The sequence below is a fragment of the Typopeltis vanoorti genome, chromosome 6, assembly GCF_054136105.1.
Source record: "Typopeltis vanoorti isolate ZY-2024b chromosome 6, IOZ_Tvanoo_1.0, whole genome shotgun sequence".
NCBI classification, from domain to species: Eukaryota; Metazoa; Arthropoda; class Arachnida; order Uropygi; family Thelyphonidae; genus Typopeltis; species Typopeltis vanoorti.
In genome coordinates this window covers 4,749,699-4,766,954 of record NC_143554.1, presented here as the reverse complement: position 1 = coordinate 4,766,954, position 17,256 = coordinate 4,749,699, and the positions used below count along the sequence as shown (strand labels likewise).

The following is a 17,256-nucleotide window of genomic DNA, read 5'->3' as shown; positions in this document are numbered from 1 at the left end:
ATATAGACCTGGATATTTTAGGTTGTGATGAGTAGGCTTTGGATGGCTGATTAGAGAATGGATTTTAAGAAGTGTGGTGAAAAAGGTCCTGATATTATATTTTTTTAAGGACTTTAGCTAATTTTTTAGAGACTGTGCTAATGTATGGAATGAAGATGCTACCTTTAAAATTAATAGTTTCTGTTGTGCACTGCCTAGGAGGATCCAGAAGAAATTTCTTAATCTGTTGAAAGTTTATTTTTCACTTGGTTAGAGTATAATAAATTTAGTTTAATGTTGTGTAAGTGGTGTTGTACCACCTTAACCCAGTCCTAAAGATACTTTCAGGTGCAAACTTTGTTTGCTCACACTTGGATAAAGGATTAAACTAAATTTATTAAATTTCTTAATCGTTTTTTCAGAGTATCCATTTTGTTTAAAGATAAGAGTTAGGTGATTTATTTCTTTTTGTAGTTCATCTGGTTCATTCAAGAGAGAGTGTGCTCTGTGTCCTAAGGTAGATATAGTTCCAAGTTTTTGTGGTGGAAAATGATGAGAAAGATTATGCAGATATCTATTGGTATGAGTAGGTTTTCTGTATATAGAGATTTTTAATCTTTCAGAGCATCGTGTAAGCATGACATCCAGGAAAGCTAAGGAGTTATTATTTTCTAGATCAGCAGTAAATTTTATATTAGGATGTTGGATGTTTAGATGATGAAGAAAATCTATGAGAGATGTGTGCCCGTGATTCCAAATAATAAAAGTATCATCAACGTATCGTTTCCAAACTTTTGGTTTAAATGAAAAGGAAGATATGGCTTTTGTTTCAAAATCTTCAAGGAAGATGTTAGCTAGAACTGGGGACAAAGGATTGCCCATTGCCAGGCCTTGTTTTTGTTGGTAAACGGAGTCCTGGTATTTGAAGTAACCAGAATGAATGCAATGTTTTAATAAAGCAAACATTTTTTTGGATAATTTGACCTTTAGTAATGTAAGTACCTCGTCTGTAGGAATGTTAGTAAATAAAGATATAATGTCAAAACTTGCTAGAACGTCATTTTCATTGATGGGAATATCTTTTATATGAGAAACAAAATCTGTAGTGTTTTTGATGAAAGATGAAGATTTATTGGAGAAACACTTGAGGTACTTTGCTAGATATTTGGAAAGTTTATACGTAGGTGAGTCAATTCCTTCCACAATTGGGTGAAGAGGGATGGTTTTCTTTATGTATTTTGGGAACTCCATAGATGCGTGGAATAAGAGGATGTATAGAGCGTAAAGAGAGGCAAACATTATGAGGAAGTTCACTCGTAGTCTTTAACAAGTTATTTGTATGGTTTTGTAATTCTCTTGTAGGATCTTCCTGAAGAATTGAATATGTCGAATTATCTTCAAGTAATTGAAGCATTTTGTTGTGGTAATCTTCAGAGTTGAGGATGACCGTGGAATTGCCTTTATCCGCAGGTAAAATAATAATGTTACTGTTCTGTTTTAGATTTTTTAGGGCTTGTCTTTCAGCCAGAGAAATATTATCTGTTGGAGGTTTAGCATTATTGATAATGGAAATCGATTCAATACGAAGAAGTTTCGCCAAATGATTAGGAATGAGTGAACTTGCCTTTTCTATTTTTGTAAGAAGAGATACTATAGGAATAAATTTTGGTGAGGGAATGAAATTGAGACCTTTGCTAAGAATATCCGTTTCCGCACCCGTTAAGATATGAGAAGATTTGTTCACTACAACTTTTTCAGGATTAATACGGGCTTCACTATGACCAGATCTGTTTTGTATCCTTTTTTAGATTATTAAATTTCCCGATTAGAGTATATTTATTCTTGTTTTGTATTCATGTGGCTTGTGCTTCACTGTTAATGATAAAATCATGTAAGTTAACATATCCATAATTTCTTCAAGTTTTTGAGTTAAAGAACTTTTAGTGCTGAACAAAAAAGCTAAATAACGTTTTGTGTCTGAAATTCTTTCGCTGAGGAGATCCGTCTTAGCTTTACGATAAATTCTTTTAGCGCGTTCCGTTGTTATCTTTTCTTGAAAAGAGATGAAATTGGGAAAAACTGTATGGAACTTACAACATTTGAGGAAAAATAACCTGTTTATTTTCAATCCTATTTTCTTCAATGCTACCTTTAAAATTAATAGTTTCTGTTGTGCACTGCCTAGGAGGATCCAGAAGAAATTTCTTAATCGTTTTTTCAGAGTATCCATTTTGTTTAAAGATAAGAGTGAGGTGATTTATTTCTTTTTGTAGTTCATCTGGTTCATTCAAGAGAGAGCGTGCTCTGTGTCCTAAGGTAGATATAGTTCCAAGTTTTTGTGGTGGAAAATGATGAGAAAGATTATGCAGATATCTATTGGTACGAGTAGGTTTTCTGTATATAGAGATTTTTAATCTTTCAGAGCATCGTGTAAGCATGACATCCAGGAAAGCTAAGGAGTTATTATTTTCTAGATCAGCAGTAAATTTTATATTAGGATGTTGGATGTTTAGATGATGAAGAAAATCTATGAGAGATGTGTGCCTGTGATTCCAATTAATAAAAATATCAACATATCGTTTCCAAACTTTTGGTTTAAATGAGAAGGAAGATATGGCTTTTGTTTCAAAATCTTCAAGGAAGATGTTAGCTAGAACTGGGGACAAAGGATTACCCATTGCCAGGCCTTGTTTTTGTTGGTAAACGGAGTCCTGATATTTGAAGTAACCAGAATGAATGCAATGTTTTAATAAAGCAAACATTTTAATAATTAGTTTATGTTGTCATTTCTTAAAAAATTAGAAGTAAAAATAAACATCATGAGGGAAAAACTGAAATTGTTTTTCTTCAGAATTACTTCATAATCTTATTATATGAAAAAGGGCAACAGAGATTATATCAATAATCTATAGGCCAATCAGTTTGCTATCAAAATTCTACAAAATGCAGAATTGTGATAGAAAACTGTGATCGAAAATTATGATATGAACAAGCAAGATTCTCTACAGTAGAAATGATACAATAAGATACCATATCAACACTATTAATGAAGCAATAGAAAAAGCAAATGAATATGATCTTCCTGCATATTTAGATTTTATATATTTTGAAAAACCCTTTATTTCTCTATATCAAGCAGAAATAACAGCTTAAAGTAACAAGCCATCCCAGCAAATTATATCAGATTTTTATAAACTGTATATCAAAACTCAACAGCCAGCACAAAGCTAGAACATCAGGGAAAGGAATTTGGCATTTGGAGATGAGTAATGCAAGGAGATCCTATATTACCCAAATTGTTTTCTGCTACATTAGAAGAGGTCTAAGAAAGTCTCATGGAAAAACTTGGAATTGCCATTGTTTTGCAAATGACAGTTTTCTTTTAGCAAAACTAAAGCAGCTCAGGAAATGCTAAATGACCTTGATAGAGAAATCAAGAAAACAGTTTGAAGAATATAACTGACACCAAACTGATGACAAATTCAGATCAAATCAAACTAAAATTAGCAGATAATCGTATTGAAACTGTGAAGGGCTATATTTATCTTGGTCAATTAGTTTTAAAGAAAAACAAGATAAAGAAATAAGTAGAAGAATCACACAAGGAAGCAAAGCATTTTGATGTATAAAGATTTATCTGTTACAAGATTTACCTGTATGCCTAAAAAGAAAGCTCTTTAATATATGCATTATTCCAATCTTTACCTATGAAAGGGAGACATGGGCACTGACTGAAAAACAGGAAGACAGATTGTGTGTGGCCCAAAGAGCCTTGGAGAGAAGAATGCTTTACATTACAAATAATGGACAGACTAAGAAACACAATAATAAGGGAGATGACTGAAGTACAAGATATTGTGAAGTGTTGTAAAGTATATAAATGGAGATGGGCTGCCCATAATAGTTGTTGGAAGTTTTTCACTTAGTTACACTATAAATTAAAGATACCAAGAAATTATATTCTTGGTTTAATCTTTTATCCAGGTGTAAGCAAACAAAGTTTGCACCTGAAGTAATTTCAGAACTGGGCAACTCGTATACAAGTTGCTGGAAAGAACATATCTCTACAAACATGTATAATGTATTATGGGAAGGGTCACTACCCTGAATCATAAATGCATGTATTGATGCCCCTAAATTTGTGAAACAGATGTGGAAGTCTTTTTATGGTATGAAACTTTGATGTTGCTTTGACTTTTATTGTTATGGTTTTATTATTTTTATTGATCGATTTAATTGTTTATTTTTTGTTGTGGTGATGGTAGAATTTTTTATTTGTATTTGGGTATCTTTCATGGCCCAGAGGAAGACTGAGATACAGGTGGATTGATACAGTAAAAGGTGCCTTAGAAGATAGAAATATAAGATCAGGTAATATTGGAGTCTTGAACAGGTAACAGATTAATCTGGAGGAAAATTGTAGATAGGAAATTAGCAATGATGTAAGTTTTTCATGTAGTACTATCATATTCTGTACATCCTTTGAGGGTACATGTTAGAAATTTGATGATGATGATCTTTCATGGTTGAAATAGTGCTGGAAACCAACAGAGAAATAACTCCCACACAGGGAATGTCCAGAATCTAGTCCAAGCATAGCCTTGACAGTGCCTGCTACATGCTGCTATACTCAGATTTCCACCAAGAATGACCTCGCAAAAGAAGTAGCAGCAGTTTTTCACCAGCTGATCAGGAAAACTCCAGGCATGTTACCACCAGTTTCAGTCCTGTGAACTATTTAGCAGCTGTCGTATAGAAACAGCTTTTCTACTATAGCCACAGCAGTGTGATAATAACATTGTTGAGTATGCCAAACAAGGTTATCACCTGCACTCCATGTGAGAAGAAAGTAAGGATAGACACTGGACACTCAATTCTTGTGATAAAACTTCATAGAAGCAACTTCATCATTCCAATAAGAAGAGCAGTGGTGTCTTAACTAGGTAGTAATAATCATCTACAACCTAGAGGTCCAATTGCTATTTTCTATGATTAGGGAAGATATGCTTATAAGATGGCAATAGTTGCCTTGCCATAGCCCATTTGTGGAAAAGGTGACAAGTCAATCCCACCTTACAACAGTAAGGTGGGATTGACTTGAGTGAGAGATATTATATAATGCACATCACCAGCACATTAATGGCCTAAATTCAATAGCATACAGATATGATTTGGCCAACAATAAATATTAGTTGTTTGTAACATCTGGTGCACACATTGGTAGTTATACACCACAAAAATATAATGATTATAATAATTTACAATAGAAGAAATACAGCATATTTATTTATAAGGATTTCAGTTCAAATAAATCGAAAATTATTTTTAAAATACTGAAAAGATTAATATTTATCTATTTAACACAAACATTGATAAGACAAAACTGTTTTATGTTCATTATTATTAAAAATTCCTCACATGTATCTTAGATGGTCTATAGGATATTACCATAGTAGTACAATGAAAAAACTACATCACTGGTAACTTCCTATCAACAAACTTCCAAATTAATCTATTATCTGTCGAGATTCAAATATTATCAGATCTTATACTTCTGGCACTTCTTACTGTATCCATCCACTTTTTCTCTCAGTTTTGTTTAAGTGACCATACCACTCGAGAACAGCTCTGCAAACACATTCCTGAATGATAACAATGTCAAGTTCTTTCCTAATATCCTCATTTTTAATATCATACTATCATTGATGCAAACTGTTTACTCCAATAATCATTCTCAGATCTCTCATACCTGTAGTCTCCAGTTTTGGATGACGTATTTTTTTTTTAACCTAACTCTCAGATCCATAAGTGAAAATTTGTTTGAATACTGTCTTGCATTCAGCTAGTTTAGTGTTTTGACTAATTTCTCTCATATCATCATCAAATTCCTGATATGTACCCCAGAGGTTGGACAGGATATTATGAGTACTACATGAAAAAGTTGCATCATTACTTACCAACCTCCACTCAACTATTTTCTTCCAAATTAATCTGTTATCTATCAAGATGACATCATCATCATCAAAGCTTATAATTCCATCTTCTAAGGCACTATTTACTGTATCAATACACCTACATCTTGGTCTTACTCTGGGTCTTTTCCTTGCCAACCTGGCAAACAACATTTGTTTTGCTAACCTTACCTCTCCTATTTTTTTAAGTGACCATACAATGTGTTAGCAGAGATTAGCTCTGCTAACACATTCCTGAATGTTAGCAATAGCAAGTTCTTTCCCAATATCCTCATTTTTAATACAATACTGTCATTGATGCAATCTGTTTACTCCACTAGTCTTTCTCATAACTTTCATATCTGTGGTCTCCAGTCCTTGATCAAATGTTTTATTTCTAACCCAACTCTCAGCTCTATAAGCTAAAATTGGTTTGAACACAGTCGAATACAGTTGAGTGTTTTGACTAATTTCTCTCTTATTCTATATAAATTTATTCAGCTGACTTCGTATATACAAACTTTACTAATTCTGTTGTCTATTTCCATAATTAATTTGCCATCTTTGCTAAAAATCGTACCTAAATAGTCAAAATGTTTGACTTGTTCTATAGGTTTATCATTCAGGATAGAGTTGAAGTTTTCAATGTTTCTACCTTTCATTGAATTTTTATTGTTGATTTTCATACCAAATTTATTACAACAGTTATTCGATTTAGTCAGGAAATCTTGCAGAAATATGTTGGATTCATTTAGAAGTATAACATCATTTGCATAAAGTAAGAGCTGAGATTAACATCACCAATTCTGGTATCAGGTTTAATACCACTGTGTGTGTGGGGGGGGTCAAAGCTATATAACTGGGAGGTCTTTTAAGGTATGCAGAGAACTGACCAGGTCTTCTAACCTAATGCCTCATCCTCACCTTCTCGTGGTGAACCCTGTTAGGTATCTACTGACAGATGCGAGATCCTTCGACACTTCTGCATGCCAGAAGAAGGAGACTCCATTCCTATAGTAGGGTAATCAATCCATCTTGTGGGATGAGTTGTTTATTATTACACGTCGGAAAATTAACGTTTCTTTTATGAACATTGTAGTTCTTATAGTGGTAACTATTTTGTTTGCATAACAGTTGGAAATTTTTACATATAAAGCATGTGATTTTGCATTTTGGCGACCAATTCATACAATCCTTTATTTCTTTCTCCCCTTCAGCATGAATTCTCTCTTCTTGGCAAGGGCAAATTGCCAGACTAGGGACTCAGATCTGTGGTCTGAACATGGATACTGAATAAATGAGGATAGGCTGGCAATTTAGGATTTAGCCAACCAAATTGTATTCCTAATGACTTAAACCATAATGCAAAATGATGGTACAACATTTCTCTCTTATTCCATTAAAATTTATTCAGCTGACTTCCTACCTTACAAGCTTTGCTGATTCTGTTGTCTATTTCCATATTTAATTTAACATTTTGACTAAAAATTGTGCCTAAATAGTGGAAATGCTTTACTTGTTCTGTGTGTTCTCCATTCAAGATATAATTGTTTTCAGTGTTTCCATCTATTTTCATTGTCTTCTTATTGCTGATTTTCATACCAAATTTATTCCAACAGTTATTCAGTTTAGTCAGGTAATCCAGCAGACTTGTACTGGATTATTTAAAAGTATAATATCATTTTTCATAAAGTAAGGAGCTAAAATTAACACCTCCAATTTTGATATCAAGTTCAATACCACTTTCATTCATAATGTAATCAATGTAGATGATGAGTAAGAGTGGAGATAGTGTGCATTGTCTTACACCTGATTTTACATCGGAGACAATTTTCCTATATTTCCTTCAATTCTAGCGTTGACTTAGAACTTACATAAAGACTATGTATTGCTATGTACAATGTTACATTTACCCCATATAACTGTAACATTTTGAGAAGCTTTTCTCTTGACACTTTGTCATATGACTTTTTTTTTTTTAAGTTCTAAAAAACTTCCATGTTATATTCATACGATTTACCAACTATTCATCATAATGTGGAAATCAATTATTGACAGCCTCTGTTTGATATAAATGCAGTTTGTTCTTCTCCAAGATTCCCTTCAAAATTTTTCTTAGTCTTTTCTCAAGTAGACTTGCATAAATCTTACAGGAACACTCGTATGGAAATTCCTCTGTAATTCTCACAATCAGTTTTATTTCCCTTTTTATAGATGTTTACTATGAGAGATTTACAACAATCATCAAGAATTTGATCCTCTAACCAGGCCAGTGTAAAACTTTTATATCTCCATGTTTGAGCATTTCTAGTTGAATATCATCTACTCCAGCTGCAGTTCCATGTTTCAGGTTCTTAATGGCTTTTTCTACTTTAAGTATTGATATGTATTCCTGATTGCATTCCTGCTGGGTGTTTCCTACCACCATGCTGTTACTGCTTCTTTTATTGAACAACCTTTCAAACTTTTATCATCCTTGATTCTTTTTACCGTACTATTTCCTCCATTTCTAAGCTTTCTCAATAGCTTCCAAATATTTTGCAACTTCCCTGATATTTTTTCTATGTTCTCATGACTCTTCTTTAGCTAGTTTTACATTGCTTTCTTACATTTTTCTCTATATTCTATAAGAGCACAAGCTGACTGACTTGCTAGAAACTCTCAATACACTTCATTCTTTTCCTTCACTGTCTCAAGCATCCTGAGTCCACCATGGAGTTCTGATTTTTCAATTCTTATAGTTATCTTCAGCACATGCCTCTCTTGATGAATCAATCAATATTTTCTTCATGGTCTGCCAATTATTATTTTCTTCACCTCCACAGAGTTACAAGACTCATCATGGGAGCTCAACACTAATCAATGCAAAGTCTATTGTACAACTCCTTACTCTCATCCATCATTTTCACTTTCCCAATCCTCTCAGGAAATGCATTCCATGCTCCTATTACTCTCCATGCAAAAAACTTACTTCTTACCATTTCACTCACTACCTTTTGTAACTTTCATGAATGGCACTTTGTCCTTCTTCTTTCCCTTGTTCTACCATATGAAAAATCTCCTCAGTGTTAATTTGATAATAACCCTTCAAACCTTAAATGTCACAATCATATCCCTCCTTTGTTTCTATCTGCCAGTCTCTGCAGCCTGTATACCCTCAGTCTATCCTCATAACCTTGTACAGTCCTGATATATTTTTCTTATCTGTTTCTGCACCCTCCTTCAAAGTTACTTCATCTTCTTCAAATCGTCATGACCAGACCCAAGCACAGAAATCCAGATGTGGTCTCCTCAAAACTTTTAACAATGGGACCACAACCCATTTATCTCTCATACTCAAGTTCCTCCTCAGTATTGCAGCAATTCTCTGAGATGTCTTCACAACCTTTATAAATGTCTCTTGAATGTCAAATTTCTATCTACAATCACCCCAAGATCCTTTGCTCCTCCACTTCTTCTGGTATAACTCCACAAAATTAGTATGAAGTATTCCAACTTCAAAACCTTACATTTAGTTGCATTAATCTGACATCCCCTTTTGCCAACTTTCCAGCTTATTCAAATCCTCTCGAAGAGCCAAAACATCAGTTACTTAACAATTACTATTAGCCTTCCCAAGCTTCACGTTATCTGCAAACAACTGAATATCTCCAAGTCCACAGCAATCACTGATATAAAGAATGAACAGTAATGGTCCCAGTAGAGAACCATGTGGAAAGCCACTTGTAACCTTCTTATTTCCTGATACTGCTGCCCCATATACAACTCTTGGTTATTTTGGTTATCTTATCTAAAACAAGTAATATTTTGTTTATCTGAATAGGCAACCCACAGGCACTCTTCAATTTATTGGTAAATATTTTCCAAGCTTTTCCCCAATCTGTATATGTATCATGAACAGAAATAAAACAAACAGAATAAAATAACTTGTGATTTTTACCATTAAAATCTCCAAGAAATCTTGAACAGATAAGCCTTAACAATGGACAAACATTTAGTTTCATTTCAGTCTTGGTCATTTTAATAGTAAGTTCCTCCAGTAACTGGGGAAGTGTTGAATCGACATCACCAACAACCTGAAAGAATAAAATTATTTTTTAAAGATTTGCAAATATTAATCTGTAGTTTCAGTGTTACAAAACATTGAGATTATAACTAAAGCTTCATTGCACAACCGTTTCATAAGAATCATATGAAATTTACCCCTATCTATTCCTTTAATCCTGAAGGGTTTAAAATACATGAATTGACTAATGCTTGAAGCTAAATTTAAATTAAAACTAGAATCAAATTAAAACGAATTAACTTAAAAACTAGAATCAATGGTTTTATCAGTCCACATCTGCAACCATTGTTCGAAATTATTTCAACAAGCATATTGTAGAACGCTCATCTAGACCTATTTATTCCTAATGTAAATAATTTATAAAAAAAAGTAGCTTAAGCTATGGGTGGTTTTTAGTACCTGCAGACACAGAGGTTTATCAGGAATTCCAACTTCAACTTTGTCCACTTGCTTCAATTTCCTGCGATCCAGTACCATCGATATGATGCAACATACGTAACCTTCTTAACCCAAAGTGTATTATTATTATTCGTGACACCTCCAAGGTATCTGAGGACTCATCGCGGGAGGACACCTACTGTACAACCCTCCGTCTCCACTACTACACAGAACCTCTACTACCAATCACCTACATCAACTGCCCACAACCACTACCACCACAGCTAGTATTTTTTTTTTGTCTGTAAATTGTGTGTGTTCTGAAGGGCCGATTTGTCTGCATGCTGGATGAAAAACCCGAGTTCAGGGAGAAAACACCCTGCTGCCTCCCAATGAGATCGGCTAACTCACCTTCAATTGAAAAAGTCCACATAAAGATTCCTCCCGTCAAGACGAGAATCGAACTTAGGCCTTTTCTAATCGAAGTGCGCAACATACCATCATACTTCCAATTATGCTACGGAGGTGCTATAACCTTATATTTTGCAACATTAAACTGACAATCATTATCCTTTACCCACAATGCTAATTTAAATCATCCTGCAGGATATCTACATCACCTTTATCAACTGTTGCTCTCCCCAGTTTTGCATTATCAGCAAACAATTAAGTATCCTTCTTAAATCTTTCCTTATATAATTCATGTGCAAATTATTTGTATATCAATACCAAATATACAAATATAGTCAATTGAATAAATTCATATGGAATAAGAGAGAAATTAGTCGGAACACTAAATTAGCTGTATACAAGACAGTGTTCAAACCAGTTTTAACTTATGGATCTGAGAGCTGGGTCAGAAGTAAAACACTTGACCAAAGACTAGAGACCGCAGATATGAGAGTCCTGAGAAAGATTATAGGCGTGAACAGATGGCATCAATGGCAATATCATATTAAAAATGAAGATATTAGGAAAGAACATGACATTGTCTGCATCCAGGAATGCGTTTGCAGAGATAATCTCAGATGGTATGGTCACTTAAACAGAATGGGCGAGGAAAGATTAGCAAAACAAGTGTTCTCTGCCAGGTTGGCAGCAAAATGACCCAGAGGAAGACCAAGATGTAGGTGAATTGATACAGTACAAAGTGCCTTAGACGATAGAAATATAAGATCTGATAATGTTGGAGTCTTTGACAAGTAACAGACTGATATGGAGGAAAATTGTAGATAGGAAGTTAGTAATGATATAATTTTTTCATGTAGTACTATCATATCCTGTACACCCCTTGTGGGTACATGGCAGGAATTTGATGATGATGATGATGATATACAAATATTTCATAAGAAAGATTCTGGTAATTGGACCACATGTTTATTATGATAAATAACAAAAAATAAAAAACAACCCGACAAGTTTCATATGTCGTATGACTTACATCTTCAGGGGTCAAAGAGGTAAGTCATTCAACTTACGAAACTTGTTGGGTTGTTTATTTTTTATTGTTATTTATCGTAATAAACATGTGGTATAATTACCGGATATCTTTCTTATGAACTGATAAACCACAAAAACCTTCGCATACATACAAATATTTGCCAATTTTTTGTGAATGTCTATTTGAGACTCTGACAAAGATATATTAACTTCTGCTTTTGCAGATATCTTGTATTTACTGCCAGATGACCCAATATTTTAAGGTTATGAATGTATGTGTAAGTGAGGAAAAGGGTCACTACTGCTTTAATATAAACTATGTATTTAATATAAATCTCTCAGGCTCAACATTAAAAAAAAAACTAATTTTATATGTTGTATCTCATCATCATCAAATTCCTGACAAGTACCCTCAAGGGGTGTACAGGATATGATAGTACTACATGAAAAATTTACATCATTACTAATTTCCTATCTACAATTTGCCTACAAATCAGTCTGTTACTTGTCAAGACTCCAACATTATCAGATCTTATATTTCTATCGTCTAAGGCACTTGGTACCGTATCAATCCACCTATATCTTTGTCTTCCTCTGGGTCGTTTTCCTGCCAACCTAGCAGAGAACACTTGTTTTGCTAATCTTTCCTCGTCCATTCTGTTAAAGTGACCATACCACCTGAGATTAGCTCTGCTAATGCATTCCTGGATGCTGACAATGTCAAGTTCTTTTCTAATATCCTCGCTTTTAATATGATATTACAATTGATTCCATTTCTTCACGCCTCTAATCTTTCTCAGGACTCTCATATCTGCGGTCTCTAGTCTTTGGTCAAGTGTTTTACTTCTGATCCAGCTCTCAGATCCATAAGTTAAAACTGGTTTGAACACTGTCTTGTATACAGCTAATTTAGTGTTCCGACTAATTTCTCTTTTATTCCATATGAATTTGTTCAATTGACTGCCTACGATACCAGCTTTGTTGATTCTGTTGTCTATTTCCATATTTAATTTACCATCTTCAGTAAAAATCATGCCTAAGTAGCTGAAATGTTTTACTTGTTCCACAGGTTCCCCATTCATAACAAAGTTGACATTTTCAACAGTTCTACCTATTTTCATCGTCTTTGTCTTTTTAATGCTGATCTTCATACCATATCTATTACAATTATTCAATTTAGTCAGGGAATCATGCAAACTTGTAGCGGATTTATTTAGAAGTATAACATCGTCCACATAAAGCAAAGAGCTGACATTAATATCTCCAATTCTGATATCATGTTTAATACCACTTTCCTTCATAATGCGATCCATATAGATAATGAATAACAGAGGGGATAATGTAAGCGCCTCCGTAGCGCAATTGGAAGAACGACGGTACATTGCGCCCTTCGATTGGAATAGGCCTAAGTTCGATTCTCGTTACGGCGGGAGGAATCTTTATCCAGATGATTTCAATCGAAGGTGAGTTAGCCAATCTCATACAGAAGAGGGTTTTTTCTCCCACAAACAGACAAATCGGCCCTTCAGAACACATGCAATTTACAGACAAAAAATACTAGTTGTGGTGGTGGTGGGCTGTAGATGGCGTTGATGGAGATAATTAGTAGTAGAGGTTCAGTGGTGTAATGGTTGAGACAGTTGTAGGTGTCCTCCCGCGATGAGTCTTCGGACTCCTTGTAGCTATCAGGAATAATAATAATAATAGTGTACATCCATGTCTCACACCAGATTTAACATTAAACCATCTTCCTGTACTTCCTTCAATTCTAACTGCTGACTTACAACTCAAATAAAGACTAAGTATTGCTTGATATAATGCCCCACTGACACCATATAACTGTAGCGTATTGAATAACTTCTCTGTTGGCACCTTGTCATATGCCTTTTCCAGATCGACAAAACTGAAATACAGATCTTTGTTATATTCCCATGCTTTCTCAACTATTTGTCGTAAAATGAAGATCTGATCCTGACAGTCTCTATTTGGCCTGAATTCAGCTTGTTCTTCACTAAGCTTTTCTTTCACAATTCTTCTCAACCGTTTCTCAAGTATACTTGCATAAATCTTGCCAGGAACACTCAGTAGGGAAATACCTCTGTAATTCTCACATTGTTTTATTTCCCTTTTTATATATGGATACTATTAGAGCTCTACTCCAATCATCGGGAATTCATCTGTCTGTCCAGACTTACTGAACTGTGAGGTGCTGTACTTCAGCATTTCTGGTGGAATATCATCTACTCCTGCTGCCTTTCTACATTTGAAGCCTTTGATGGCTTTTTCTACTTCAAGTATGGATATGTATTCCTGACCGTATGCCTCTTGAGTGTTTTTCACCACTGTGCTATCACTGCTTGCTTCATTTAGCAATTTTTTGAAGTAATTACTGCCTACTTCAAGGATATCTTTTTCTCCTGTTTTCATCTGATCTTTATCATCTCTAACTCCTTTTACAGCACTCCTTCCTCCATTTCTAAGCTTCTTCAACAACCTCCAGAATATCTTACTACCTTCTTGATATTTATTTTCTATGTTCTTGCCAAAGTCCTCCCATGACTTTTTTTAGCTAGTTTTACACAGTGTTTTGCTTTCTTACATTTGTCTCTGTATTCTCTAAGAGCAAAAGCCAACTTATTTGCTAGGAACCTTTGATATGCTTTCTTCTTTTCCTTCACTGCCTCTTTAACTTCCTGTGTTCACCATGGAGTTCTGATTTTTCTATCCTTGCAGACAACCTCACCACATGCCTCTCTGGGTGAATCAATGAGGGTTTTCTTCAAGGCTTGCCATTGAATCTCCAAGGTTTGGTTCCTGTTCTCAAACACTTTCATTTTTTCTTCAATAATCTTTGTGTATTTTAGTCTACAGTTCACATATGAGAGCTGCTCAACTTTTATTCGCTTTAAAACTTTCTTACATGTTATTCTTTTCAATATGAAATTCAATTTTATCCTGCTCAAGACTAAATAGTGATCATTTCCAATTTCAAATCCTCTGTACACTCTGGTGTACTGCACCAGGGAGAAAACATCACTACATAGTCAATGAGAGTTTTCTTATTCCTTGCCTCTTCTCTCCATGTGGATTTGTGCAGATTTTTATGTTGGTACACGGTGTTAGTAATAACCAGTCCATGTCCTGAGCAGAAATCCAACAGGTATTTGCCATTATTATTAGCTTTGCTCTTTTCTCCAAATTTTCCCAAAATATTTTGTATGTCTAACAATCATTTTCTATATTGGCTTAAGCCAATAAGAATAAAATTTGGTCGGCTAAATCCCAAATTGCCAGCCCATCCTCGTTCGTTCAGTATCCAAATAGACACCCAACAAGGTGCACCATGAGAAGGTGAGGATTGGACATTAGGTCAGAAGCACTGGTTGGTTCTCCACATTCCTTTAAAGGCTATGTGGAGGCCTCCTCTCAGTTATACTGCTTTGACCCTTAAGCACTCCTATGTTGTATTTATATATTGTTAATAAAATATATAAAAAAAAAACTTAGTTTCCATGTATGTGGCATAGTAAAATGCCAAATATATAGGACCGGGAAAAGAATTTGTAAAAAGTTTAAAGGGAAAATATATATTTACATTTACAATAGATCCCTAGAATAAGTTAACAATGGCACAGTTATATGCCAGGATTTTTGAAGTTTTGCTATTTTAAATGACAAAGTGTGTGTGTTTCTTTAGAAGATCATTTTTGTCTAAATAATTAACATGGCTACTGCAACTGATGACTCAGAAGCTTGCCTGAAAAATGAAGAAATTAAAAAATGCATAAACATGGTTCATGCTATACAGAATTTTAGTGGAGCAACTTCTGAAAATATTGAAGCTTTCTTTAGCTTTGCTGAAGCTACTAAAAACTTAGGAAGATGGTCTGATGAGAAACCACTCATAATATTGAAGTCTAAATTGCAGGGAAAGGCTATGTGAAAAACTGAGAGAGCTAGAGAAGCATCTGATCATGCTTCATTTAAAAAAAAATTGTTAAATGAATATTCCAGAAAGATGGATTTAGGACCCAATCTATGGAAAATTCATGCTAGTACTCAGAATAATAGGGAAACTATCTCAATACTAAGACAGACTGACTAGTCTTGTGTACAGTTTTAAGTATGATGAAAATAATACAGATTTTATTGATAGAATTATATTTTTTTTCAATTCAAGAATGGATTGAGAACAGAACTTAGGAGATCTGTACTCGGAAAAGAAGTGTTGAAAAGATGAAGTTCAGTTTTGTTGAACCTAATTCCTTATATCAATTAATCAAAAAAGGATTAAGGATTCAGATTCTGATTATTCTGTACAAAAACATTTAGTGCTGGAACTAATTTCCTCAGAGCCTGTAACTCAGTTGATATAGATGAAGCCCTTTGGTTGGAAAGACCTGGATTCGATTCTCATCCATGACGTGAGGATCTATCTCAGACATGGGCAACCTTTCCTAGTTCAGGGGACCAAATTATCATTCTGTCTCCGAGTCAAGGACCGGACCAAATTATTAAATAAAATAAATTAATATTAAATGAATTAAAACAAGTTGCTACTTCATATTTCATTTATTTATAATATAATGCTTTGGTAAAAAGCTCTACATAAATTTTATAATATAATGAACGACATAACAATTTAATGTGAAGATTGGCCTTGTACTTCAACTACGAGACTATCAATATTGACGTTAATATTACTTAAGGATAACTGCATAGAATTTCCAAGGTTTTTGTCCGTTATTCATGTCCGAATTTTTGATTTATTATTTCATCCTTGAAAAAAACTGTTCGCACATATATGTGCTGCAGAAAAGACAAATGATTTTTCTTGAAAAGGCGTGTAAATTTGTATATTTTTCTTCCACCAAATAAAATTTATTAAAAATCCGTTAAAACAATGTTGTTAAATTGTGATTTTAGCACTAAATCTGCCTGAAGCTCAATAAGTTCCATCTGTAAGTTTTCTGGCACATTATTTACATCAGCATCCATCGGACGAGCAAATATAGCGAATATGGAGTCTTTAAGTATAATTTCTGGGAAATTCCCATGCTACTCCTCTTAAACACTATTAATATAATTAACGGCTATTTTAGCCTGTTTTTGTTTAGGAGTGTCCCTTATATTTAATACATTGGCTAACATAACTCAAAAGGGGTATATATATATTTTAGGGCATTATGGGCAAGTATAGAAGGCAATTATGGCAGAATAAAAAATGTGGAAAAATTATGTACATACCTTGTTTTTGGTTTAAAGATGTCTTCTAAATCCAAGATCTTGTTGAAAGGTTGTATGTAAACGGGGGGGGGAGAAGAACATGGAGATGTGCTTGAGACAGGGGAAATAAGTTTGGGAACCCGGGTTACTATTAATAATATATATATATATATATATATATATATATATTATTTTGTTGTGGGGAGAGGGGGGGAG

At 34.2% G+C, this 17,256-nt stretch overlaps 1 protein-coding gene across 1 annotated transcript in view; it reads right to left on the bottom strand.

Moving 5' to 3' along the window:
• The window catches only part of LOC150105257 (116 kDa U5 small nuclear ribonucleoprotein component), a 358,330-nt gene that overhangs the window by 122,502 nt on the left and 218,572 nt on the right, over positions 1-17,256 (bottom strand). The window contains exon 13 of the mRNA XM_090394018.1: positions 9,871-10,006. Within this exon, the coding sequence (XP_090250144.1) occupies positions 9,871-10,006 (136 nt within the window). The remainder of the gene's footprint in view (positions 1-9,870; positions 10,007-17,256) is intronic.